Raw genomic sequence first — 24,527 nt, 5'->3', positions numbered from 1 at the left:
AATATGGACAAATCGAAGGCTGTGTTATATGTTCTCAATTGATTTATCTGCAAAATGAGATACGAAACAAAGCAAATCACACAATATATGATCCAACATAGCTAGAAATAAAACGAACATTTTTATCACGAAAACATGGCGTATACTTTGACGTAATATTTTGTCGGTTATTTTGAGTTTTCGTATTTTAAATTTACCGAAACACATGCCGTGAACAATAAACTATGTATAAAAAAAACATTACTTACGTTTTATTGATCAATTACTTCGTTTTGGCACTTTAAAATAGAACCGCGATGTTTCACTTTGACCGTTATTATTTGTTGTGTTGGGATCCCAGAGAAAAATTAATATTAAGATGTGGAAGAAGCTACAAGTCTTTCTGAAATATGATGCGTAAAGAACGAGAATAGCTCAAGCGATTGAGACCTTGTTCTCCATACAAATTCTTTGTACATAAGGGTTAAAATCGCATATAATTTTTTTTTTTTTTTTTTTAAAGTTGTATGGGCCGCGCATATGCGGTCCCGGCATACGAGGTGTTAACAGATTTTTGAATATTACAGGAATTTGGAATAGCGACATCAATGATATACGTTATTTTTTTAATTTTGTCATGTAAAACTATATCGGGTCTATTATGTCTAATCGTTCGGTCTGTTAGTATAGTTTTATCATAATATATTTTATAAAATTTGTTATCTAAAAATGAATTTGGTTCGTATTCATAATATGGTACTATATTACGGCAGTCAATCAAGTTATGTTTAATTACCAAACTTTGGTGAATTATTTTTAAAACTTGATTGTGCCTAAATGTATACTCGGACGGTGCTAATATAGAACATCCCGATATAATATGTTCTATAGTTTCCGGAAAAGCCAAACATTTTCTACATAAATCATCAATTTGATTTGTATCTTTGATTATATGCTTCCTTTTATTTTTAGTATTAATGACTCTATCCTGAATGGCAAGCATAAATCCTTCTATTTCGGCGTTGAACTCTCCAATACTCACCAATTTGTTTGACGAAAATTTGTCAACATACGTTTGGTTGAGATAATTGAAGTGTTTTGCGTGTAAAATTTTATTTGACCAGGAATCTAATAATTCCTGGTTGGGATTTATAAAAATGTTGGCATTCTCATCGTATAAATTTAAAGGTGTAATATTTCTATCTGCCTTGCAAATTATTTTGTGCTTATAATTATAGCTCTATTATCATTCGTGCTTAGTAAAATGTGTCATTCATATTGATTGATTATTTGGACCGTTGATCTGAGGATATTGTATTGATTTCAGGTGACCCACGGATGTATTGTAGCCACGCTCAGGTTATATCTTCCAGATGGCAAAGAAGCGAAAGCATCCCAGAGCACCATCGTCAAGTCACCGACGCACGTCGAGGATCTCTGCGTCCTCAATAATATTATACAGGTCAGACTTTATTCAGACTTCGTTGATCAATATAAGGGCTAGGGCAGTTTTAAAGCCGCCCCCAAGCACATCCGACTTGGCCCTCGTTATCTACAGTTTTTAAGAAAACATGCGGGAAGGGATCGAACAATAGGCTAGGACGGTCAGACGGCCGTACCTTTCCACACGGTGGCTTCAGTTAGCACTGGGTAAACCACTTGTGTGGACTCTGTTTAACATATCATTAAATTACGCAGTGGCCGTTCGTGATCATTTTTCTGGGAGTTAATAAATTCAGAAGAAGATTTAAACAAAATGGATTTACTGTTGTCCTACTGTTGTCGAATCGACAAATACATAAATACGAAATAATTACGAATACGTAATTAACTAAAGTTGGTGAGAAGGGTACCTATTACAGTAGAACCCCGTTAAGTCGAACCCCGATAATACGAAAAAACGCATAATTCAAAAGTTTCGCCATAAAAATATCCACAGAATTTTTTTTTCATACTAAATGGTTTTTTAATTAGAAATTTATTTTTGTCCGCCTACGAAAATTTGTTCATGTAATTCGAAAAAAATTGATTTTGGCGAAAATAAATAGTAAAATTTCGTAAATCTGAATCTAAAACAGAGCCGTGGCGGTAAAATGTCTAAAAATGTATTTTTACGTGGTTATACATCGTCCTAATTAGTATTATTTTTACCATTTTATTTCGAAAATCCGAGTTTGAAGGGCCGAGAAAATACGTTTTACCCAGAAATATGTCATAGTTTTACGAATTTACATCAAATATCTGAATTCAAAGGGTTAGCTGCGATGAAACTCGGCCGCGAAATTTCGATTTACGCATAAATATATCGTTTTTACGTTTTTATTTGGAATATTTGAATTTCAAATGGCTCGCCGCGACGGAAATCGGCTGCGAAATCACGATTTACGCAAAAAATATATCGTATTTGTACGAATTTATTTTGAATATCTGAATTTAAAGAGCTGACCACGACGGGAATCGGCCGCAAAATCTAAATTTACGCGTAAATATATCGTATTTTTACGAATTTATTTCGAATATCTGAATTTTAAAGGGCCCGCACTGACATTTCCGCAATTTGTGCGGAAATATATCGTATATTTTCTAAATTTACTTCGAATATATGAGATAAAAGATCCGGCGCGAAGGAAACGGGCAGGAGAAGGGGTCAGAACAATTTACGAAGCGCTATAATTACACGGCTGTCATCTGTCAAAGGGATAGCTCCCATACATAGAAATGATATTCCGTGGCAGTCCCCCAATTGATCTGACCCCCTCTCCTCAGGAAGATTATATTGTAGTGGATAAGCCCAACATATAATATGTACATGCCACTCCCAATTCATGCACGCATAATATAGCGTAATGTGCCTAAGGCCTTATAAATAATAAAATGGATAGAGCCTAGGCACTCAAAATATGTCATATATCGCTCGTGAGGTCATTTAGCAAAAAATCTCTATCTTGTTGCGCCAACTATTATTATTATTGAATTCAATTCAATTACATAAACACAGAATGTCGATTTAGGCCTGATATTCTGAAGATCTGCAATTAAGTATGTTAACAATTGTATGCTCTCATATGGCAGACAGAGTATTGCACTCACCGCTGCTCTGTTCAGCTGAAATAAACAAACATTATTATTTCTTCAATAATTGCAAAATCAGTTGTGGCGTTATTTTAATTCAAACAAAATAAATAACTTTGTATACACAATTCTTTTTTCTTGAAGAAACCAGTGGTTTTGAAACATGTCGATCCTTTTTGATTAAATAGTGCTGTATACAAAGTTATTTATTTAAAATAAAATAAAATAATAATTATTATTTTCATCATTATCTTAACAAACCTTTCATGGGTTCACTCTCGTATAGCATCATTGTTGCTTAGATTATTGTTGGTTTTTGGTATTCGCAACGTAATTCGCCCATTACCAGTACACCTCCATTTATCACCGTGTTGCAAATGTCTTTTGTCTCAGCTCAAAAAGAGATTGTAAAATAATAGGCATAATGATAGTTTCCATCCTGTCACTCGTTAATCCCACTTATCACTGATTAGATAGACCCATAGAACCGTATTGTAATTGATTAAACATTAATTTCTGTCCTGATATTCGCTTTATCTCGCCATTCCAGGAGGCAGTCCAGCGCGAGCAGCTGCTGGAGGCCAAGCTGCGCTCGCTGCACATGGTGGTGGAGAACTGTAGCGGGGCGCTGGGGCAGGCATGGCAAGCGCTGTGCGCCGAGGAGCGTCTGGTGGCGCGCGTCACCTTCCTGGAGCGCCGACTGGCCGCTACCCAGCAGCAGCCTCCCACCGACGTCCAGCAACTGATTGATGATAAGCACCAATATGAGGTACACAAAATTTTTGCTGAAGGAAAATATTTTTACAGTCTACTTACTGAAATACCTTTCAGAATTGAAAAATTACTTAGGGCCGGTATATCAGTTGCTTTTAAGCTCGGCTTGGTTGGAACGTCAAGCTTAGCGTGATATCACCAATATTACGCGTTTTGTCTACCATTTTAATAGAGGAACATCAAACTACTGTCATCGCGATGTTTGAAAATGTCAGTGACTACAGTTTAATTTACAAGCTGATTTTTGATACAGTTCCCCACTCCAATCAGCATGGTGCTATGTGCGAGGATACTAATTGTAAATAGTGTTTGTTTTTCTGAAGTTGGTGCAATATTCTTGAAATTATGACGCTGGAAACAATCTTTTTTATACATTAACTGTACAGGAGACCATGTGGGAAACCTTTTCCGAGCATATGTCTTCTTCTATTTGAAGGGTATATATCTGATGCTAACAAAAACCTGTGAACCTCCCAACAATGCACACAAAGTATTCCGACTGTTAATAACATTTGTGGTGTTAATTCCAGGTGAACGCAACGGAAGCCCTGCGCCTAGCCCAAGAGGACAAGCTGAAACTCCTGAACCAGCTAGGAACAATCCAGTGGTCCATCTGCTCATCAGAAGAGGAGTGCGCTGTGCTCAGAGGACACGTGGACAGAGCCCATCAAGATTTACAGGTCAGTAAACACTTAACCCCTTACTAATAAACGTGTTTTAAATTTTACACAACTGATAAACAACCATTTAGCCTACATTAATGGTTGTTTGTATAAAATTTAAAACACTTTATTAGTAAGGTTTTTTTAACCTGACGTACACGGCAGTCACATATGTGATCCATCGGTGACTATCCCCGCACGCAGATATCGTAAAGCTTTCACTAAAACGCGTACATTGTATCAAAATTTTCCATAAGGTGGGATCTGAAAAGTCCAGTATTGAAAAGTTTAAATTATTATTGATTATTCACACATCTTTTTTTTTTTACATTAGCTCCACATAATAATTTCCATCATAGCATATTTCATCTTTGGGGATTCTGTGTGCAAGGTCTTTTAAGGAAATGAAAAAGAGGAAGTTATGGGAAAGAAATAATGTTACGAGGGTGGGTAGGAATCTGGGGGTCTGTGTGTCCAGAAGTGACAGATGTTAGAATCCTTCCCTCCTTATTGATTCATAATGTGTAAAGTCTGTACAAAATAAAAAAAATCTTGCTTTTCGGTTTCTTGAAATACAAAATTAAAAAATGTCCTATTTGGAACCTCTTTAAAAAAAGTTTATGTGACACCTAACAAGAGCGCTCTGTCTGTACAGTGTCAAGGCAGGGGAGCTTTGTCGTCACCCGGTTAGGTAGCGTTGTGAGGAGAGTTGAGGTAGGGGCTGTAGGCTGTACGTCAGTAATACCCATTTGCAGCACTATCAGGGGAATATTTTAAATTGAAATATCAATTTGCTAAAGCATACGGAATGCATAATCGCATTGGCCGGATTTCGATGCAATTCGAAACATTCCGGGTTAATGACTTTACAAATGTCATCCGAAGAAACGCGAAGTTAACAACAAAACGCGAAATGCGAAAATTACCGTGTTTTTGGAGTTTGAAACAAAGTAGTGCAGTCTAAAAAAAAATCCTTAAATATTATTATGAGCGGCGTATTAGGGAATCTTTATAAGTAGTTCTGTGTATGTATTTATCTTTTTTGTATGTTTCAGGAACTGGGCGAAAAGAGGTCCGAAGTGGAAAAAGAGCTGATGGATGCGAAGGAGGCGTTACAAGAAGCCAAGCGACAAATAGCTCATTACGAGGTCATACTGATATCCGATATCATCGGGTATAAGGATGAAGTGAGTACCTCTCCTTTTAATAATTGCACTAAAACCAAATACCCTATAACAGGGGTGTCCAAACTAGATGGGACCCAGGGCCAATAAAAAAGACTAAATACATTGGTGGGCCGCAAAATATTTATAAAAATAAAATACTGGTAATAATACGTAATATCGTTATTTTATTATCTACTTTTTCATTAATTTGTCTTTTACAATTCTGTCAACATCAACCTCAATACTAGTGGTAGCTAGGCGCAGTGCATGTTTAAGTGAAGTATCTGTCAATGAAGACCTGTATTTCGATTTAATAAACTTCATTGTTGAATATGCACTTTCACAAAGGTAGGTACTGCCCATCATCGAGCCCATTTTTTGCCCGAAATTCGTCAGTTTCGGGAAACGTTCAACGAGGAGCTTAAAAAAATCAATTCCTGTTTCCGGACTTTTTTTTGAAGTCGGTTAAAAAAAGGTTCAATGGGCCGCAATAATCTAAACCGCGGGCCGCATGCGGCCCGCGGGCCGTGGTTTGGACAGCCCTGCCCTATAATATTAAAAATACCTCCAACTTCTAACATTTCCCATACATTCTTATGGCAGCATCCTGCACTAGGGCCTCCTAGTGGTGTGAGTTGTGCGCCTTGGTTTTCTTTCTAATAAATAAATAATTTCTAATAATAAATTATTTATTTTCCGTTAATAAATTAGAGAAATTGAAAAAACTCGTATAATATTTCACAAACTAACCTGTTAACGTTTTTGGCATGTTTTTGTTGTTTGTAAGTATTACATCCGTATACTGCACACACAGAATCTACTTTTTCAGATATTTTTTTTATCAATATTGAACTAAATACTTAACCTCCACAAACAAGTACAAAATAAATTCAATTTGCCGCCATTCAAAGGAATGTCAACGTTAACTTGCAAGACTAGCGCCTCTAGCGGCCAGAGTTGTTGATGTTGCCAATATGTTACTGGAGTTGGACGTATGCATTATTAATATTACCGGGTATTTGGTAAAATTGAAGTATTTTTCCAGCATTAGTTGTTCATGTTCCTGTCCCTTGGAAACCTTATAAGTCAGTTTAGTTTGGCTGTATTTAATTTTTCAACTCCAAAGAAATAATGTTATGATAACCGAGACTGAAGATATAATATAACAGTAATTATTTTTATATTGTTATAGATATAATTTTTTTGTTATGTTTGTGTTGCTTCAATCGTTTAACGCCTTTGGCCACATCAATTTTCAGTAAACCGTTTCTAAATGTTTGAGAATAATTTAACATAAAAAGATTTATTTGTATGGCAAAAGGTTACTCTTGTGGACTGCAGATCGGCATTCTGAGACTACCAGGGTTAAGTATTGCAAGGTGATAACTCTATATGAGTGACGTTTCGATCCCAGTTGCCCCTGTATGCAGCACTTTTTCATCGATATATGTTTGCAAGAGAACTGTTGTGACGTCCGCATACCGGGCACGGCCGCTCCAGGCCTAACAAGCGGCTCATCCCAACTGCTGTTTTGCCCGCATACAACGGGTTAATGCCTTCAATTGGAACGAAATATTTGCTATGTATATAAATTTAAGCCACTCCTTAGGTTAGAACTTTGGTAAACTATCCATAGAATATGTATTCTTTGACTTTCAAGAAGGCTATTCTAATATAACCATTTTGTTTAGGTGATAAAGCAGGATTCGATGGACGCGCTTGTGAAGCATGGCACTGAGAACGGCTACGGCGAGGACGTGGTAGAGAAGAGGTTGTCAACTGTCGGCACGGACAACTCGGAGAACATTGCTCTCATTTGGGAGAAGCTCGGCAAGGTGGACCAGAAAGAAACCTCGCTGTCAGAGGCCATCAAGGGACTGTCTGAAAATATTAAAGTAACCACCAAAAATTTCTGTTATATCGATAATAATTTGTGGTTCTATAAATTTGATTTGTTTATTTAATTGCGATAGTTGTTTTGTGTCCACCTTTTGGCCGTGTTAACTAGTTCTGGCTTAGTATTATCGACAATCAGAGTTGCTGTATCAACGGGTTGATGTGCCCACGTATCAGTGCTGATTTCTTTCTGTATCAACTGTTGATACGATGGCGGCCAGAGGTTAATAGACATTTTCAACCTTTTTTTAGTGCTTAACTATTATTGTAGAGAGTGTGGCGAACCCATCGCTCAGGGAAACGCGACCTGCATTAGCCATACCAAGCCAAGATGTGAGCTACTGTTCTCAGGCTCAATGACACGAATGGTGCCTCTGAGATATAGGGTCACATCTCGGAGTATTTAGACTTTACCCCAGGACTCAGGGCTCTGCTGGGATGGACCTTCTATTTATCTAGGGACCAAAAATGGACAATTCAAACAAAAAACTAGGGGCCTTTGGGGAACCTAGGGGAGTGGGAAAGAGAGCTGAGGCCACCTCGGTGGACTCTTCCCTCGTGAGGCCTTCAGGGAACCCAAACAAAGAGGGACTTCCGATGGGAAAACTCCTACTGCTGCAGGATCCTCCACGGGATCCATATGCGAGAAAACAGTATAAACTATCCGTTCACCGTACCCGCTTTAGTAAATAAATCGTGGCTAACTAACTTAGGTGAGGTCGTCTAAATACATTTTTTTCTTCGCAAAGTACTTATTGATTTATAAATGGTTTTATTGTGATATGCATATTTTTTATGTGACTTTTATTATGCTTGTCAATTAGCTGATCACAATTTGTTGAAAAGCTGAGATGCACCGATAATGGGCGTTTAACGGAGATCGATTTGATGGACCATAATTTATTTATTAATTTTTGTACATGTATAATATATAGCCAAAATAACACCAATTATGGATTTTCTCCTTGAACTAATAAGACATGTAAAAAAATTTATATAATGAAATTTATAATGAGGATGATCAAACAAATAATGTGATGATAGTTTGGAACACACCAATCTTACGGATACCAAAATACAGTGTGTCCGGGGGTAAAGTGCGCTAACTTCGGGAGGTGATTCTACATGTTGGTAGAAGTAAAAAAGATGTATAACTTTTTTCGAAATTTAAATGTTTTTTTCCCATACAAACAATTCAACTTTCTTGCCTAAAACTTTGGAATTTCAAAAAGAGTTATTTATCTTTTTTACTTGCATTATAATTTTGAATCACCCCCCGAAGGTAGCGCACTTTACCCCCGGACACCCTGTATTTGCGATTTGCTTGAAGATTATTGATAGATTTAAGCTGCCGTGTTGTTAAAATATTCATCTTTATTTTGTTTCAGGTTGGATCTAAATTTAAAATACCGAATCATGTGAAAGAATTGGAAGTGAAACTCTACAGTTTGAAGAATGAGCTGTGGAAATTAGAAAATAATAAATCAGGTAAATCATACAAAAAATGTAACAACTTGTTTTCTTTTTCACACAATCATATAAATTGTTCTTACAACTCTTCTTGTAATTCATAAGAACTACAGGTGCACAAATCGCGAGTTTCAGTTTTTTTTTTCCTCAGGCCTCTTTATAGCATATTCTGTCAGAAGGTCATTTTTGAAATTTTTTTATTACAACTGAAAAAAATATCAAAATGGCTACTTTACGTTTTTATAACTAAATTACTGAGACATGGGGCACAATGTGTTTGTTTTGACGTGAACGATGGAAAACCATAAACATTGTGGCCTCGACCCAATGTTTTTGTTTTTACCCGACTTTAGACAAATTTATTACAAACGTTGTAACCTCACTTTTTTGACATTTCACATAGTAAAAATAATCCATAAAAAATACTTAGTCTCATTAATATTTTTCAATTTGCACTCGGAACCTTTGGTTTAATAGAGGTGTATATTTTAATTCTTCTGTGGTTAACTTGTAGATGTTAAGGCAATGCACTACGTCGTAGAATATTTTAAATTGAGCCGCTATCAATAATAACCCTTACGTAGATGGCGATAAGGTTTAAATTCCCGCTTAACACCATCCGCCTGTTTTGATTTATGCAAGAAAAAAACATGGCCAAAAAGTGCCTTTTATTTAATTTTGTGGATGTTCAGGCATAAATATTTAATTATTTTTCGATCATTTTATAAATAACTTAATTGGCCACATTATACAATAAAATCATAACCGAAAATGGGTTCGTAAGTAGGGAATTTTGAACTTTAAAGTAGTTTTCATAGGCCTTATACATTATTTTTTTCTGGACTTATAAAAAGAATCTAAAAAATACTCAATTATTTCAAAGGCCAAGATGTATTCTACTCACAGTATTTAATTAGAGCATCTGAAACATTTCTATGCGACAAAATTTTCAAACCAAAAACACATGATTTTGCATTACTACGTATGGTATCGCCTTAATATAAAGCGTGAGGTTTTCTCTTTCTAATAACATTCAGATCATATTTTTCACAATGGTAGTAAGGGAGATATGAGACCGTATGAGCTGTTCCCAAAAGCAAATAAGCTTGAGGGGTTAAAAATTCAGAAATATCTGTAAATTCACCAACTATTTATCTAATTTCACTGTTATTATTAAATGTGTTTTTTTACAATGATAACCGATTTAATATAATTTTAATGTAAAATGTGCTTTTTTATATAAAATAACAAATTCTTTCATACTGATTCAAGAAAAAAACATCTGTATATTGCTGTTCTTTCATTTTTGAAAAATATTTGGAATCTTCACACACTGTTTTCTCAAAACATGAGAAATGCTTACATTATTTCTTTTGCATTATACGGGCGATATATATACATCAGAGGGAAAAATCATTTCAAAAGTGTGATGCTTGTTCTTTGAATGAATTAGAATTTTGGGTGGGAATTCCACTCGTCACTTGAGAACAAGAAAGCGCTTACTTTTAGTATTTATAACATTTAATTTATTTTTGTTTTGCAGACGACAAAGCAAATGACAACTCGGTTCCTCAACCCCACCCCGCCGCCATCGACTCGGAGACGGAGAGCGAGAACAAGACCAACAGCGACTACAACTCCAGCGACTCTGATTCCTCCAAGATGTCCACCATCATCGGGGACGAGGAACAGAACCACCAGGATGTCTCCATCCAGGAGACCAAGGAGGACATTGAAAATCAAAATGAGACTGTAAGATATTTTTTCCTAACCTCGCTAATATATTTTTCCATGTGACCTTCAGACTAAAATTGTACTGAGAAACAGAGTGGATAAAGAGAGATTAACATTCAGAATTAAAACACGGCTTGAAATGAATTTGCGTGTTTCTTTAGATCTAATATTCAGGTTCTCTCTGTTACTTCCTTAACCCAATTCTTTCACCTCAAAATATTAATAAATAATAATAATAACGAGTTTATTCCGGAATGTAGGGAGGTTTTTGCAATCCCACACATCCCATAAAACATACAATAATAATAGATTAATTACGTAGTCCATCACATCACCAAATGTCTTGCTTTTTGCAGGTGTTGGAAAGTAGTAATATCTTTGACAAATTGGACGAAGAAGAAACTAAAGAAATGAAGACTAAACTCTTGAGAGAAAAGATCAGTGAAATCACCGAGCAACTGGACTCAGCTTACGATAATGGATTAGCCCTAAAGGTTAGTAAACTAACAATTTATATTTAATATTTCTTCAATGACATATTACATTGATGGTTAACCTTCACTTTAAAGAAAAACTTGTTCCTGAATATTCATTTAGACTTTTGAAAAAACTCAATAGGTAGGTATCCCATATAAATTGTGTTTATCTGAGACTCTATCTAGGTTATAAAACAATTCTTTAGAACTTTGTAATCACTCAAAAAGATATCTGTTAAAAACATTGAAAAAATTGGTTTCAAGATAATGTTGTAATTCTTAATTTCAAATATGAGATTGACAAAAATGACCCTCAATAATTAGGCCCCAATGGCCGAGTAGTTACAGGCATTGTCCCGGTAAGACAGGATCCTGGGTTCGATTCCCAGTTGAGACCATTATCATTATATTATATAGTTGGGCCTTTCTTCCGCAAGAATACCTAAGTATCCGATACTGATGTTGCATGTTCACATTGCAACTAACTCATCATGCGCTGTTTGTACATGTTGATACTGAAATCACAAGACCCGCGTGGCCACCACCTCTCGAAACGTCAAAACTAGCTTTCATAACCCCAATCACAACTGCTGTAGCTGTCATTTTTTGTTTACTGTTTTGTTCCTAGCATTGATCTAAATGTCTGACATAAGTGACGGTGAGATTGTCATGTTCATTAATTGCTCCGCCATGTTTAAAATCTCGACGACGAGTGGTAACGACCGGTTGGTCGCGGGAGATTATAATTTTACAAAATGTTGACAACTTATGCTTGATGTACGGCTGCTGGCAGCCAAGATACTTGAATCGTCGAGCATTGGATACTTGCGTGTCCCTGTGGAAGAAAGCCGTTACTGTGTGCTTCCATGACAACTTTAAAAAAATAAAACATTTTTGACAGAGTGTTGTTTATTTTGCTATTAACAGAGCACTTCACTAAATCAGATTTTCTTGAATGTTATAGTTGGTCCTGCTGCAAAAAGAACTGGCCTTTGCCGAGGGCCACATCGCCAGTCTCACCAAGGAGTTGGAGGTCACCACCAACAAGCTGAAGCAGTCCCTCTGCGAAGTGGATCAACTCAACCAGATCAAGGAGCAGCTATCTACTGAAGTCTATGATCTGAAGACAAATTTTTCAATGAAAGCTGAGGAATGCAGTAAGCTGGAAATGATGTTGTCGCAATCGCCGGTCGAGGAAAAGGAAAAAACTGACGAAGATGAAACCTCCAAGTACAAGGAGGAAGTAGCGCAGTTGCAGAAGAAGGTCGAGGAGCTGTTGAAGTCAGAAGCCGACGGTTCAGAAGAGATTGAAAGGTTAAACTCTCGGATATCAGAGTTGCAGAAGGAACTGCAGGAACGGTCCCTCAGCTCAAACATTCAAGAAAGCACCAGTCGGATTGAGGCAACTGAGGCGTTGAAGCAACAACTAGAATCCAAACAAAAAGAAGTGGAAGACTTGAACAAAAAAATCGCTGTCCTTATCGAAATGGAAGTCCGTCTCGAAGAAAAAGTTAACTCTTTGACATCAGAGAAGTCTGTATTATTGCAAGAGAAGGAACAATGGATTGTAGCTGATAAGATGACCGAAGTTGTAGATTTGGAATATAGCACATTGTCTCCTAGACAAAAATCCAGGAGCCCCTCCGTAATACCCTCTAGTTTAAAGGCCGCTAATTACCTCTACGATAATGCCAGCAGTTTGCTGTCAGGCGACGATGAGCCGTCCATCTCTACCATATCCATCGACCCAAAGCGGTTAGCGGAGCTGGAAGAGGAGTTGGTGGTGACTAAGGAGAAGTACTCCCTCATCAGCCAGGACAACGTGCAGCTGACGTCTCGGCTGCAGGGTCTGGAGAAGGGCCAGTTGGGCTGGAAACCCTCAGTGGACATGCTGGTGTATGTGTTACCCGTGGCTGCCATGCTGATCTACATACTAATGTACCAGTATATTTCCTGATTTACGGCCTCGTGGGATCCCCCAAACTTTCGTCCATAGTATTTGGTGCAAGGCTTGTTCTTTCTGTTTGTGGACCTCAAAAGGTAGTCGGTACATTATCTGAACAGCCAAGGAGTTAGGAGTTTAATAGTTAGTGATGGTGACCAGAACGTTTGTGGAGCGCCATGGACAATTGTATAAATATTGGAATAAGTAAAAAGGTCACGCCACTGTTTAGTCGGATAGTTGTACATTTACCATGTAATTTGTTACATTTGTATACATAATAATATTAATAATTGTCACATAAAGTAATGTTCACCACATTGTACATATAGGTAATGTAATGTAATGGCAACTGGCTGTATTGAGTATTGCTTCGTGAGCACTGAACAGTTGTCGATAGTTTCCCTTAGTTTATGGTTTATTCTCCACGTTATGGATATAACGGTACATCTCAGTGCAAGGTTTATGTTAAAGTTATCTTATTGGTAAGGAGTATATAATTTTTAATGTTTCTGTGTTATCCGGTGTTGATTTGTAAAAATTGATTTTATTTGTCAAAATCTCACTTTAAAATATGAATCCGCTATTTGTATTCAGGGTCATTTGCTTGCAGCAGTGATTTGTTAGCATGTTACCAAGTTACCGCCGAATCTGATGAAATGATCCCCTCAACATAATTGAATATAGATAGTTAATCGGTGCTCTTCTTTAAACTGTTTTGTAGACTTGTGTTATAAATTTATGTTAATAATATTTATTATCAGTTTTATTCTAACTTATTGATTATGTTTTTCGATGTTAGCCTTCGAGTATAATAATATGAATACTTGTAAATAAAATACAAAAGTACTTGCGGTTTTTAAATATTTAAGAGTAATATATATTTTTCCGCAGGGTGTAAATAAAATTGAATAAATATCAAGAATCTAAAGTATTTTATATTTAATTTATCACCTAGAATGTTAATTATGTACGGTTAATTGAAATCAAGACTAACGAAGTTCGCACCTGTGCCATAGAATTTTGGTGTTTTTCTGTTGGCATATTTTATTATTTTTATTGTTGATTTTGGCACAGCGTGTTAAATGGTCAATGTTTGTATAAAACATTACTTTAATGTGATCTATTTAATGCAGAACTAAAATAAACTAATATATTTGAATATGTTATGAGTTAGAGGCAGTTTAGACAGCTCCATAATATTATAAGAGATAGTGGATGTTGCCAATGAAACTATTTTATTTATTAGCTTGCCGAGTGCTCAACCTTTAAAGAGAAGGTCAAATATCAAACTACTCCTGTTTTCTTTATTCATTTTGTGTCTATCCTTTACATCTGTTTCTTGCTCTTTTCCTGGTATAAGGCGGGCTTGATCCATCCAGTTTCTCCTCGCATAGGATGACTTCCTTGTGGAATTGCCGATAGAATTAATTGCAGTAATCATTCTACTCGTTGAAAATTGGAAATGAATCGTGCTGAGACAAAATGGGAGTAATATCCTTGAATTAAAGTAAAAGATTATTTAATTATTGAAGACAATATTAGCGATTCTTAATCAATTTGAATCAGAGAAAGGTACAAATGTATCTACGAAGGCGAGGGTCCTGGGTTCAGGTCCTAAATGCGACCGTATCTTTTCTGATTTTTCTGTTTCAAATTTTCATTTAATCATCGCTAATATTGTCTTCAATAATTAAATTTGAGGTTTTAATCATTAAGTTATACCAAAAATAAATAAAAGATTATTTTTTAATTTTCATTAAAAAAAACATTTGTTTGCAAAGCAATAAGGAAGAAAGGTGGACAATCTCCTACCCTAGTCTTGTAAAGACCGGATCCTAACAATTTTCACTTCTGGTTCTTTTGAAGTCAATGGAATTTGAATATGTCTGATGAGAATATGCCCCAACATATCATCTGTTACCCCTGATTTCCACCGATGATTTAAAGACCAATAATCCAAATTGCAGTTTTGCAATAAATATGATTATTGAATAATAATTTAGCATTTATACTCACTTGCATGATTGACTAGATAATATTGTAATAGCAAAATAATTTGCAGAAATTGATATTCAATACGAACACAGACCACAGTTTGTAACGCTGTGAAAGTGTAATAAATGACTTGTTTGATATTTGACCGTTAAGAAACTATCTTTGTTATAATTATGTATTACAGCATTTAAATTGCATTATTCTCATAATCATTTTGTGTAACAATGACCTTATAATACTATTAATTTTAACACAAAGCAACAACATGGCACTAAGTTTTAATCATTATGTTGTTTTTAATATTCAATTCAAATAATATAATTCATTGAAATATTCCAAAATCATATTTTCATCCTTAATAAATAAAGTACAATAAGTAAATATAAATTTATATTGAGATTAAACTTTTTATGGACGTATCGCAATAGAGATAGATAGTAATTCTCACTGTATGTAGCTGGAAGACAAACGCATTTTATAACATTTTTACACCAAGATATGTGTACGATAAATAATACGGCAGAGACCCATCGGTGTAACAAGTTGCAATAGACGAGGAAATAAGCATTCATTTCACATAATGTCCATTCAATGGGAAAATGATATTCTAAAATAAACTGTCTATTAATTAATGTTATGCGTTAGGTAATAATATGTTAACTTATAATTGGATTCTGAGTGTTGGTTTCTTCTAACCAATTCCACCGATATTGCGACATCTCTGTTTAATTAATATCGTCATTTGGAAAAATTTCAACTCCGTTCTAAATTATAAAAAAAAAAAAATGGCGCAGGGATGTTAACAAAAAGCGTTCATCCAAAAATATATTCGTGAGGTATGAAAAAGAACCAAGCTCGAGGATCTTATTTAGAGTTCTGGATGTTATGTACTTCGTTCTTAACTGGCTATTATTATTCTGAAATCAACATACTGTGTGGATTATGCTTGAAGGAGACAACTAATACAAAGATCTGTAGGCTATCTGTCTGCTTGACCTGGAAGTTGGATATTGCAATATAAAGGCTGCCGGCCGAGTACAAACTATTTAAACTGACTGCAATATAATGTATATTTGATAAGGACTGTCCCTGCGCCTGTCTAAACACTGCCATTTGGTCGTAGAATAATCTTAAATGGATAGTATTGTCATGTGAATAGATTTAGAAAATTGTAAAATCATTCAGATTAAGGTTTTGTTAAAATCCTGATGATCAAATGCTTCATTTTGTGCATATCCCACATCGGACACCATGAAGATGGACTCTATAGAAAATGTAATATAATGGAGAGCATTTTATATCAATAAAGTTTAATTCATGTTTCGTTTATTACCATGTTTTATTTGTCCAAAACTCTGACCTGTTATATATGAACCTTTAACTATTATAATAAACAAATAACTACATATTTATGACAAGAGCAGATATGTATTCACAAACTTTTATTCAAATAATTGTACATGGCAATTACATATTATATGTATAATACATTCAGAATTGGGTGAACACTCCTGAACCCTGTTTCAAATACTTGTATGGCTTTATCCGGTTTCTTCCTTTGACAGGGCGGAAGATCAACTTCTTTGGCGGGAACTCCGAGGAGCCTACTGCCTCCAGCAGGATGTCCAAGCAGCACAGGAGCCTCGTCAGCTGCCCGGTTAGAGTTATTTTGGGCTTGGATCCTTCTGGGATGCACCAGTCTGTGTTTACACACCTTTCAATGTCTCTTATATCATCATCCGTTCCAGCATGGTGAGCACCGTTCCAGTGCAGGGTTAATGAGAATATGGGCGATTCTTTTGGATAATCACTCTTCAGACAGACAAGAGCAATCAACTTAGCCGATTGTCTGGTGATGATGGCTCTATAGAACATGTCGTGTTGCGTCACTAATCCTAAGCTTTGCAGCTCCTTCACAGAAGCTGCCTGGCCGTACTCTGACCAGGAGATGGCCTGCCATCTTGTCAAGGATCCCGGAAGATGAACCTGAGAAGATCCCGTTACTTCAAAAGGGGGTATTTTTAAAGATTCTAGATCTTGCAGTTCTTTCATCAAGGATATCCTGGCCTTCAGTCGCTTCTGCAAAACAATCAGCACATTCTCCACACTGATGCTACTTAAGTTAGGGCAGGGTTCATTTTGAACTTTAGACAGAGGTCCCGGTTTGTCACCATCGACGGATGGGGCCAGAAAGTCTAACCCACACATCCGCTGTGCCCAGACATAAGGCTGACCTAGCTTTGGGATGAACGTTGAGAATTCTTTGTCCACACCGGCTGATCTTAGAATGTATCCTGTAGCTGGATGAGGAGAATCGACTCCAAAATCTTTGGGATAGAGTCCGCTAAGAATGCTCTGACTGTTGAGAACATCAGCTGATGAAACTCCCGAAGGTTTCTGGATTTCAATAGCACTTTGAACAGTAACAATCTTTAGATTTATCAAATATGCAAAAGTCAATGTCAACGAAGCTTCGTCAAATTTGATGGTCAACTTAACGACAAGAGGATGTGATTTGGTGACTAGCTTTAATTTTTCATCGGCCCGTTCTTGTTTGGTGGCAGCAGTTTTTGTTCCGCTCCTGTGGTGGCGTTTCTTCTTGTCCTGGTTATCCTCTTCTTCCTTTGGGTCCTGGTCAGAATCCGATTCCCGGAATAAGTTGAGAGATTCACCCTCCTGCTCTAATCTGCGCGCATCATCCTCGTCTCCAGAGATTGCTGCAAAAGAAGAACAAAAGCATTATTGACAGGAATCTCCCTAAGTGAGTTTCTATAGTAGTTGCCTGCCTCCTTTAGAGTTTGGACAACCCATTAGCATTTTGAAGATGTTTATCTCTATCCTGACTCCACACAAGGTAGATTACCGGCCAAGTACTAACATTTAAGCACAGTTTACCAAAGCAAATGCAGATGCTTACCGACTTGCACCAGCCGATGTCTGAACGCCTCCGTGTACGCCTGCACCCTCGCATGCAACAAGAAAAGGGGCAGCGGCAACAGGCTGGCAGCCCCACCGGTGCCCCTGGCCGGCCCCGCGCTGCCCAGCCCCAAGGCTTCGCGCAGAGGCTGGGCGGCGGCCAAGGCCTCTCGTAGCCGCGGGTTTAGGCTGTGCAGGCGTGCGCGAGAGGCGGCCAGCGAGGCAGACACGGCCTGCGCGCCCTCGCCCAACTGGTTGCATGCCTCCGTCAGCTTCTGCCGCTGCTGGAGCTCCCACTGTAGGCGGGCCAGGCGCAGCTGATGACTGTCTTTCTTTGTTACCTCCTGAGAAAAGAATAAAGGATACCATTTAATATGATATTAATAAAGGCAACTGAATATAATAGTGCAGCGGAGAACTTCGTTACCTGTCTGTTTGTCACATGTCGTTTATGAGAAAGAGGATAACAAGGGAACTATAATAACTCTTTGTTTTTAGCAAGTAACAATAGTCAGGAAGGTGATCTCTTATAGGAGAGGTACAAAAAAGGGTTGTCTAAGGTTGTGGGCCCAGGATTTCATGTCCTGGTCTCAAATTATCTGCCTGGTAAGAAACTATTGTGTATTTGGAAACCAAACATTACTTGGCAATTTGAATTCTTGAGCAGTATCGTGCAAACGAAATATAAACTCACCGGTCTTGACACATCTTCTGGAGCTTCTTTATAAAACTCCTCCACCGGGACGAGGACTATCTCTTCATCCTTGGACTTGAACTGGAGACACTTAGTGACCTCCTTCTCAAGGTGGTCCGTCTCATAGTGCAGATTCTGCAGCAGGAGGTGCGTGGAGTCCAGTCGCAGCTTCTCCTTGTGCAGTGCATCACGCCCCGCCTTGGTGCGGATCTTTTCCAGCCGGTTCAACTTTTTCAGCGCCACCAGAGTTAGGGTAGCTTGGATGCGCTTCGAAGCGATTTCTTCGCAAGCCTGAGGGTTATTTAATAATATAAATTAATGATTTGGTATGAAACCCACATAAACTTTTGTGGTCTGTGAGGTGAAAATATGGCTTCCATGATAACTCAGCACAATGACAATTCAACACACCTTTAAAAAGTCATTAAAAGCGATGAAAATGAATGGGCACAGGTTATGGAAATTACACTTTGTTTCAACTTAATTAATACAAGAAACAACGATTTACATCAGGTTAGATGGTAAAAGAAAAAGTAAAAGATGCATTATAATTTCATTCTTATTCAATCAAAGTTTACCTTTTAAACTTTTTCTTACATGTATAGCACATACACTATGAAAAGTGCCAAGACTCGTGGCTTCCTTTACTGCTTTTGAATTATTGTAATAATTTTGCATATTTCCTAACCTACAAACATAACTTTGATAGAGAAAAATGGTACTGGAATGGAATGGAAGAAACGGAATGTATCTTTTACGATCTCCCCGACATAAATAGTTATTTCTTGTAGTAATTAAGTTGGACCCAAGTGCTAATTATATATTTTCCGTACTAAGTGTGAAGCGGAATTTGACAAGTTTATCATTTCATGAAATAATTGTTGAAACAAAGTGTAATATCCATAATCTGTGCCTAAAAGTGCGGCGGTGAGGTAAATAATTACCAATAAGATATTTCACTAGTTTGGTTAATTTGGTAGGCCATTTGTATAAATGATAAGAGTTATTAAGGTGAACATAAAGCTAAACTGATAGTGCGAAGACTTGAATGTAAACATTCAATAGGTGTACTGTAAATTGTTATTTTATAAAGCTAAGTTACCTCTGGAGTGTTTTTCGTCTTAAGTTCGGCAATTTCAGCGAGCAGCTGACGTATGTCTTCGCAAAATTTATGGAATAAAGTAGCATCTTTCTCCGCTGATCTTTGACGTGCCTCGGCCTCTTCGAAGTCCACAACTCGCTGAAATTAAATGCATTGATAAAGATAAGAAAATGTATGAGAAACGCATAATATACATATATGAATACAATATTGATGTTATACCTGGTAAACATCCACCGGCTTGGTAATTTCCGCGGGAACAGAAGATACACTAGTAATTTTCCGTCGCTTTTTAACTGTTAGCTCTGAATCTTCCCCCATTTTGTGTTGTTGTACACTGTTTATTTTAATTAACAATAATATAAAATGGCTATATAATACGCTATATACGCACGCAACACAAGCTCACAATTCGTTGTTCCACTCACCACAAGCGTCAAATTTCGACTGATTTTGACAAATGGAAATTGGAAATTGTTGGAAATGGTCCGAGTGTATACATAGAAACAGAAGTAATTAAAAGTCATAGACTCTACCAAATCTAGAAATCGCAAACTCCCATAGAGTAATGTATGTGTAGATGGACATTTCCCCATGGCTAGGAAATAAAAATTTATCAAAATATCTTTTAGTCTGACTATATTTATCATGATGTAATATTATATCATAAAGGAGATTATATGAGCTATGTAAATAATTTTTTTTTTGAAAGGTGAGTAACTTTTTTATTATACCAAATCATTAAATAATATTCAACATTGTTTCATATTTTTTATAAGAATGAAAAATAAAATGAAAATTGTAAAAATAGTGTGGAAAGTTTAACGATAACCTGTAGATATTTTTGAAAGTGGAACCAAAATATTTCATTACCACGGCAGCACCAGTTTTGGAACAAATTACAATATGTACATTCCTTGGAGTTATAAATATATTATTATTCCACAAAGGTTATTCAAAACAATTATCATAATAACATAGCTCAACAAAAGAAATACACAAAATGCTCGAAGTGTATATTTCATTCACGTAGTTTTTATTTTGATATACCAAACGTTAATATTTTTTTGTACCAACAAGTTTCAAAAAAAAAATTTTAAATGGAAAAAAAATTAATTAATTTAATACAAAGCGTTAAAATAATAAGTTTGAATTTAATTACTTTGGAAAATAATGTGACATATTTTTCTTTCGGAAGATACTACTTATTTTTTAACATCGCATGCCTTTTGCGATAAAGTAAATACTCGATTAATATTTATAAACTGGTGCGTGAAGGTTTTGTGATTCTAAAGCTAACAGAGAAATTTCCATTATTTGGTGGTGAAAACAATGTTTTTTTTCAAAATAAAAACAAACATTCCCCGGTTACAAATGACCTGACGATATTTGAAAATCTCCTACTACCACCACAATAAGCTGAAAATGTTGCTTGTGTTGTGATGGAGGACTTAGCCAGCCAAGGAATTGAACACATTACGCGTGGGTGGGACCCAAACGCGATGCCTACTCGGCCACTGACCGGATTTTAACGACACATCACCGATCCCATATCTTCGTATTTTTCTATGACTTCCTAACGTCATATTGTGAGTGGTATATCTATGGTCATATTGTAAAAAAATAAAAATGGCAAATTTATTTAGGTTAGGATTTAAATCTTTAACAAGAAATATACCTTCGTTAACGTCTAACCGTGGAATTTCGGTTTCCTCGGTTAGTCGATTGAAAGAAAGTAAGTCATAATTCTTTTTGTTAGAAGCTTCATTCCTCAACTAACGATTTCTGTTCTTCACTTTACTTATAAAATTTAACCGTTTGGGATATCTTATTATGTTCCTATCCTTTAAGATATCACACTTTATAGTATAGTTAGTCTAATGTTATGTTGTTGTATATCGTAATATTATTTATTTATATGTAGTTCAAGAAACAAAGAATGGGAAGGAACTGATTATAGAAGGGGTGTATGTTGAATCACCCCGCTCACATCTGTTGGTGAAACCCGAGATTCCCGTTCTCGAAGGCGGCAAGAAGCCCTGCTTTATGTGTGCCCTGGACTTGGACTTAAAACACACCGATGTGATGATTCTCAGCCAGTTCCAGAGGACCGATGGATGCGCATTGCCTTCGAGAATTACAGGGCTCTGTAAACGGCAGCAGAGGAGAGTAGTCTACATGATCAGAATGGCACAAAAAGCAGGTAATGTATTCCTTCACTTTCCAACTAAAGAGTCTCATATAGATAAATATCTCATTATTTGTGACATTACTGATGCCAGTCGGAAGTTACATGAGTACTCTCCTTTGTAATGGTTTGTGTGTGGATCATTTATCGTTAGTGCCTCAGTAAACATCCAAAAAGAGATCGTAAATAACAGCTTTATACTTAGAGTGAACAGACAAACTTACTTGAATACGCTGAATCTTAGCAACTTATTTGGGGTTCTATTTATTTTATTCAATTTACATCTCTAAATAGTATAAAACAAAGTCGCTATCCGCCTCTGTTTGTTTGTGCGCTTAGTTCTTCTAAACTACTTTATATATATATATATATAGTACATGCATATTTTATTTGTAGAAAGTAGAGAAAAGTCGAGCAACACCGGGTACAAATTAGCTAGTTATAATATAATCTAATACCTATTACACAAGTTAGGATGTGTTTTGTATTTCTCAATAATTAACATTTTACAATGTAAATCTAAAAGCGTACATAGTTCATTTTGATTATACTTATATTACTTGGACATTACACAGGTTGTCTCAATTCAGCCTGTGTTTGGTTGCAATATTCTATCAATTTCACGTCTCTCTGTGTCTCAGATCCATTGTTTAAATGTTTTGAATATATTGTAAGTTCTTTGTAGGAGAGTGGTAATCTGTTGTAAAGTTTTATGCCAATTTTTCCGTCCAAATGTTGTGTTTGTTGGATCTAGTCATTTTGTTAGGTATGTTGGTTAATAGATCAAGTGTATTATTTTGTAAGTGTGGATTTGGCAGAGAGTTGTTTAAGTTATATGATATTTAGATTATTTTATTATTTGTTAATGTCTTTATAATTTTTAGGGCTGATGATGAACATGGCACCTAAAGGCAGTAACCTTGACCCGAGGAAGCGTAAGGATGACAAGAAGTTCAACACCTACTTTGATGAACGAACAATATTTGCACCAAAGGAACCCAAACAGAGAGACAGATTCAAGCGCTAATGATTGTTATGTTACATATTTTAGTTTGTAGATTGTCTTCAGCATTGTGTTTTATATGCAAATAAATATACTGTCTTAGATTTTATTCATCAAAAACTTAAAACTTCACTATTCTGATAAAACTTTCCTGCAGTGATGTTCATAACCAAGTTACGGGTTGCCCTAAACACATACTTAGATTGTGTGTATTGGTGCACACTATCGTACATACATGCTTATTTATCATACCCAGTAAAAGTATCGGGTATTTTCATGCGATACTTTGTACTTGTGACAAATCTCCAAAATATTCACAAGTATTTCATACTGGGACAAAATATTTTTAATAGGTACTTTTGATGGGTATTTTTAATAGGTACTTTTACCAGGTATTTTTAAGTATTTTTAGATACTCTTTTGATGGGTATTTTTAATAGGTACTTTTGATGGGTACGGATTTTTAATAGGAAAAATATGGGGAACTTTTCGACAGGGAATTTCGTAGCTACCCCCCATGGATTTGATTTGTGGGAAATCATGGATTGTTGGTAGAAATTATATGAGTACAGTTTACAAATTACTTATTCTTAATCAATCCTCAGGTCGGTATAAAATACTTTGAGTATTTTGTAACCGGTATTTTTTTGTATCTGTACTCATTGTAGTCAGTAACGAAAAGTACTCACAGGACCCACCTCTAGTGCATACGTATACACTTCTGACAATAATTTCCATGCAAAACGTCATTGAGAAACAGCATTGTGTCTTGCTTAAGTCTACTTATTGTTATTAGCGACGAAGGGACAGATTTAAAAAAAATTATTGTTGAATTTGAAAATTTAAAAAGTTTTGCATTTTGTTCTTTTGATTATATTATAGCTGGAAACATGCTGAATGGAAGCAATGCATCCGTGTGATTAATGTGTCCGACTCAACTGTAGTTGTCATCAGTGGTATCTTGTACTCACAAAAATGGGTGGTGCGCTAAAAATATTGCCAGGTTAGGTAGACCTTTAGCAGTAAAGGATTTTTTGATATAATGGCGTATAGAGCTCCGGGCCAAAAATACCCCTTTCTCTTTCATAATGAGGTTATCTAATGGTTGGAATAGGTTAGTAGTAAAAGCTACTAGCAACTAGCAATTATACTGACCTGCTGGAATTATCGGTGTGCGAACTGTTAACTAAAGTGACGCCATCTCGCCGAAGAGTTTAAGAGGTATTGGCGAGCGCTGTTTTGGAGAAATTTCAAAACCATAGTCAACATTCACGCTCTGCGCGGATAGATAATTTATAGAGGATAGATAAGAGAGATATTGAATTCGCTCGCACCACGTGACTTATGAAAAACGAAAGTTCGAGCCGAATGAATTAATACTTTCATGGTATTACATTTAATTCTATTATTTGCTTTGATTTTCAGTAATATTATGTCGGTTGATAATTATTCATT

The 24,527-nt window shown here is 36.2% G+C and overlaps 3 protein-coding genes across 4 annotated transcripts in view; 2 read left to right on the top strand and 1 right to left on the bottom strand.

The window, feature by feature from the left end:
* Nucleotides 1-16,469, top strand: part of Slmap (Sarcolemma associated protein) — a 31,924-nt gene extending 15,455 nt beyond the window's left edge. For both annotated transcript variants that reach the window (XM_089636881.1, XM_089636880.1), the window contains exons 5-13: nucleotides 1,307-1,441; nucleotides 3,602-3,820; nucleotides 4,356-4,505; nucleotides 5,543-5,674; nucleotides 7,345-7,548; nucleotides 8,938-9,037; nucleotides 10,563-10,771; nucleotides 11,110-11,247; nucleotides 12,194-16,469. In XM_089636881.1, the coding sequence (XP_089493007.1) occupies nucleotides 1,307-1,441; nucleotides 3,602-3,820; nucleotides 4,356-4,505; nucleotides 5,543-5,674; nucleotides 7,345-7,548; nucleotides 8,938-9,037; nucleotides 10,563-10,771; nucleotides 11,110-11,247; nucleotides 12,194-13,186 (2,280 nt within the window). In that variant the 3' untranslated portion in view covers nucleotides 13,187-16,469. The remainder of the gene's footprint in view (nucleotides 1-1,306; nucleotides 1,442-3,601; nucleotides 3,821-4,355; nucleotides 4,506-5,542; nucleotides 5,675-7,344; nucleotides 7,549-8,937; nucleotides 9,038-10,562; nucleotides 10,772-11,109; nucleotides 11,248-12,193) is intronic.
* A 53-nt stretch (nucleotides 16,470-16,522) lies between these two features.
* On the bottom strand, nucleotides 16,523-20,376 carry thoc5 (THO complex subunit 5). The gene is made up of 5 exons (XM_089636265.1): nucleotides 20,104-20,376; nucleotides 19,882-20,019; nucleotides 18,780-19,070; nucleotides 18,087-18,429; nucleotides 16,523-17,886 (listed from the first exon to the last, which is right to left on the bottom strand). The coding sequence occupies exons 1-5, from the start codon at nucleotides 20,200-20,202 to the stop codon at nucleotides 16,661-16,663; spliced, it is 2,097 nt and encodes a 698-aa protein (XP_089492391.1). The 5' UTR covers nucleotides 20,203-20,376; the 3' UTR covers nucleotides 16,523-16,660.
* Nucleotides 20,377-21,459: 1,083 nt separating this feature from the next.
* Nucleotides 21,460-24,262, top strand: mRpS18A (mitochondrial ribosomal protein S18A). Its single transcript, XM_089636264.1, has 3 exons — nucleotides 21,460-21,616; nucleotides 21,806-22,084; nucleotides 22,954-24,262. The coding sequence occupies exons 1-3, from the start codon at nucleotides 21,511-21,513 to the stop codon at nucleotides 23,094-23,096; spliced, it is 528 nt and encodes a 175-aa protein (XP_089492390.1). The 5' UTR covers nucleotides 21,460-21,510; the 3' UTR covers nucleotides 23,097-24,262.
* The last annotated feature ends 265 nt before the right edge of the window (nucleotides 24,263-24,527 follow it).

This window comes from Hesperophylax consimilis, chromosome 10 (genome assembly GCF_061612785.1).
Source record: "Hesperophylax consimilis isolate HC1 chromosome 10, BYU_Hcon_1.0, whole genome shotgun sequence".
In the NCBI taxonomy this organism is placed as follows: domain Eukaryota; kingdom Metazoa; phylum Arthropoda; class Insecta; order Trichoptera; family Limnephilidae; genus Hesperophylax; species Hesperophylax consimilis.
This window is presented reverse-complemented; position numbering and strand designations above follow the sequence as displayed.

What these genes read in the sequence shown, in the direction of transcription:
- thoc5 (XM_089636265.1), bottom strand. Translation starts at nt 20,202, where the DNA reads ATGGGGGAAGATTCAGAGCTAACAGTTAAAAAGCGACGGAAAATTACT. An exon ending in AGCCGGTGGATGTTTACCAG is followed by an intron (nt 20,020 to 20,103) that starts GTATAACATCAA and finishes ATTTAATTTCAG; the next exon opens with CGAGTTGTGGACTTCGAAGA. An exon ending in AGACGAAAAACACTCCAGAG is followed by an intron (nt 19,071 to 19,881) that starts GTAACTTAGCTT and finishes AATAACCCTCAG; the next exon opens with GCTTGCGAAGAAATCGCTTC.
- mRpS18A (XM_089636264.1), top strand. Translation starts at nt 21,511, where the DNA reads ATGGCAAATTTATTTAGGTTAGGATTTAAATCTTTAACAAGAAATATA. An exon ending in GGTTAGTCGATTGAAAGAAA is followed by an intron (nt 21,617 to 21,805) that starts GTAAGTCATAAT and finishes ATTTATATGTAG; the next exon opens with TTCAAGAAACAAAGAATGGG. An exon ending in CAGAATGGCACAAAAAGCAG is followed by an intron (nt 22,085 to 22,953) that starts GTAATGTATTCC and finishes TATAATTTTTAG; the next exon opens with GGCTGATGATGAACATGGCA.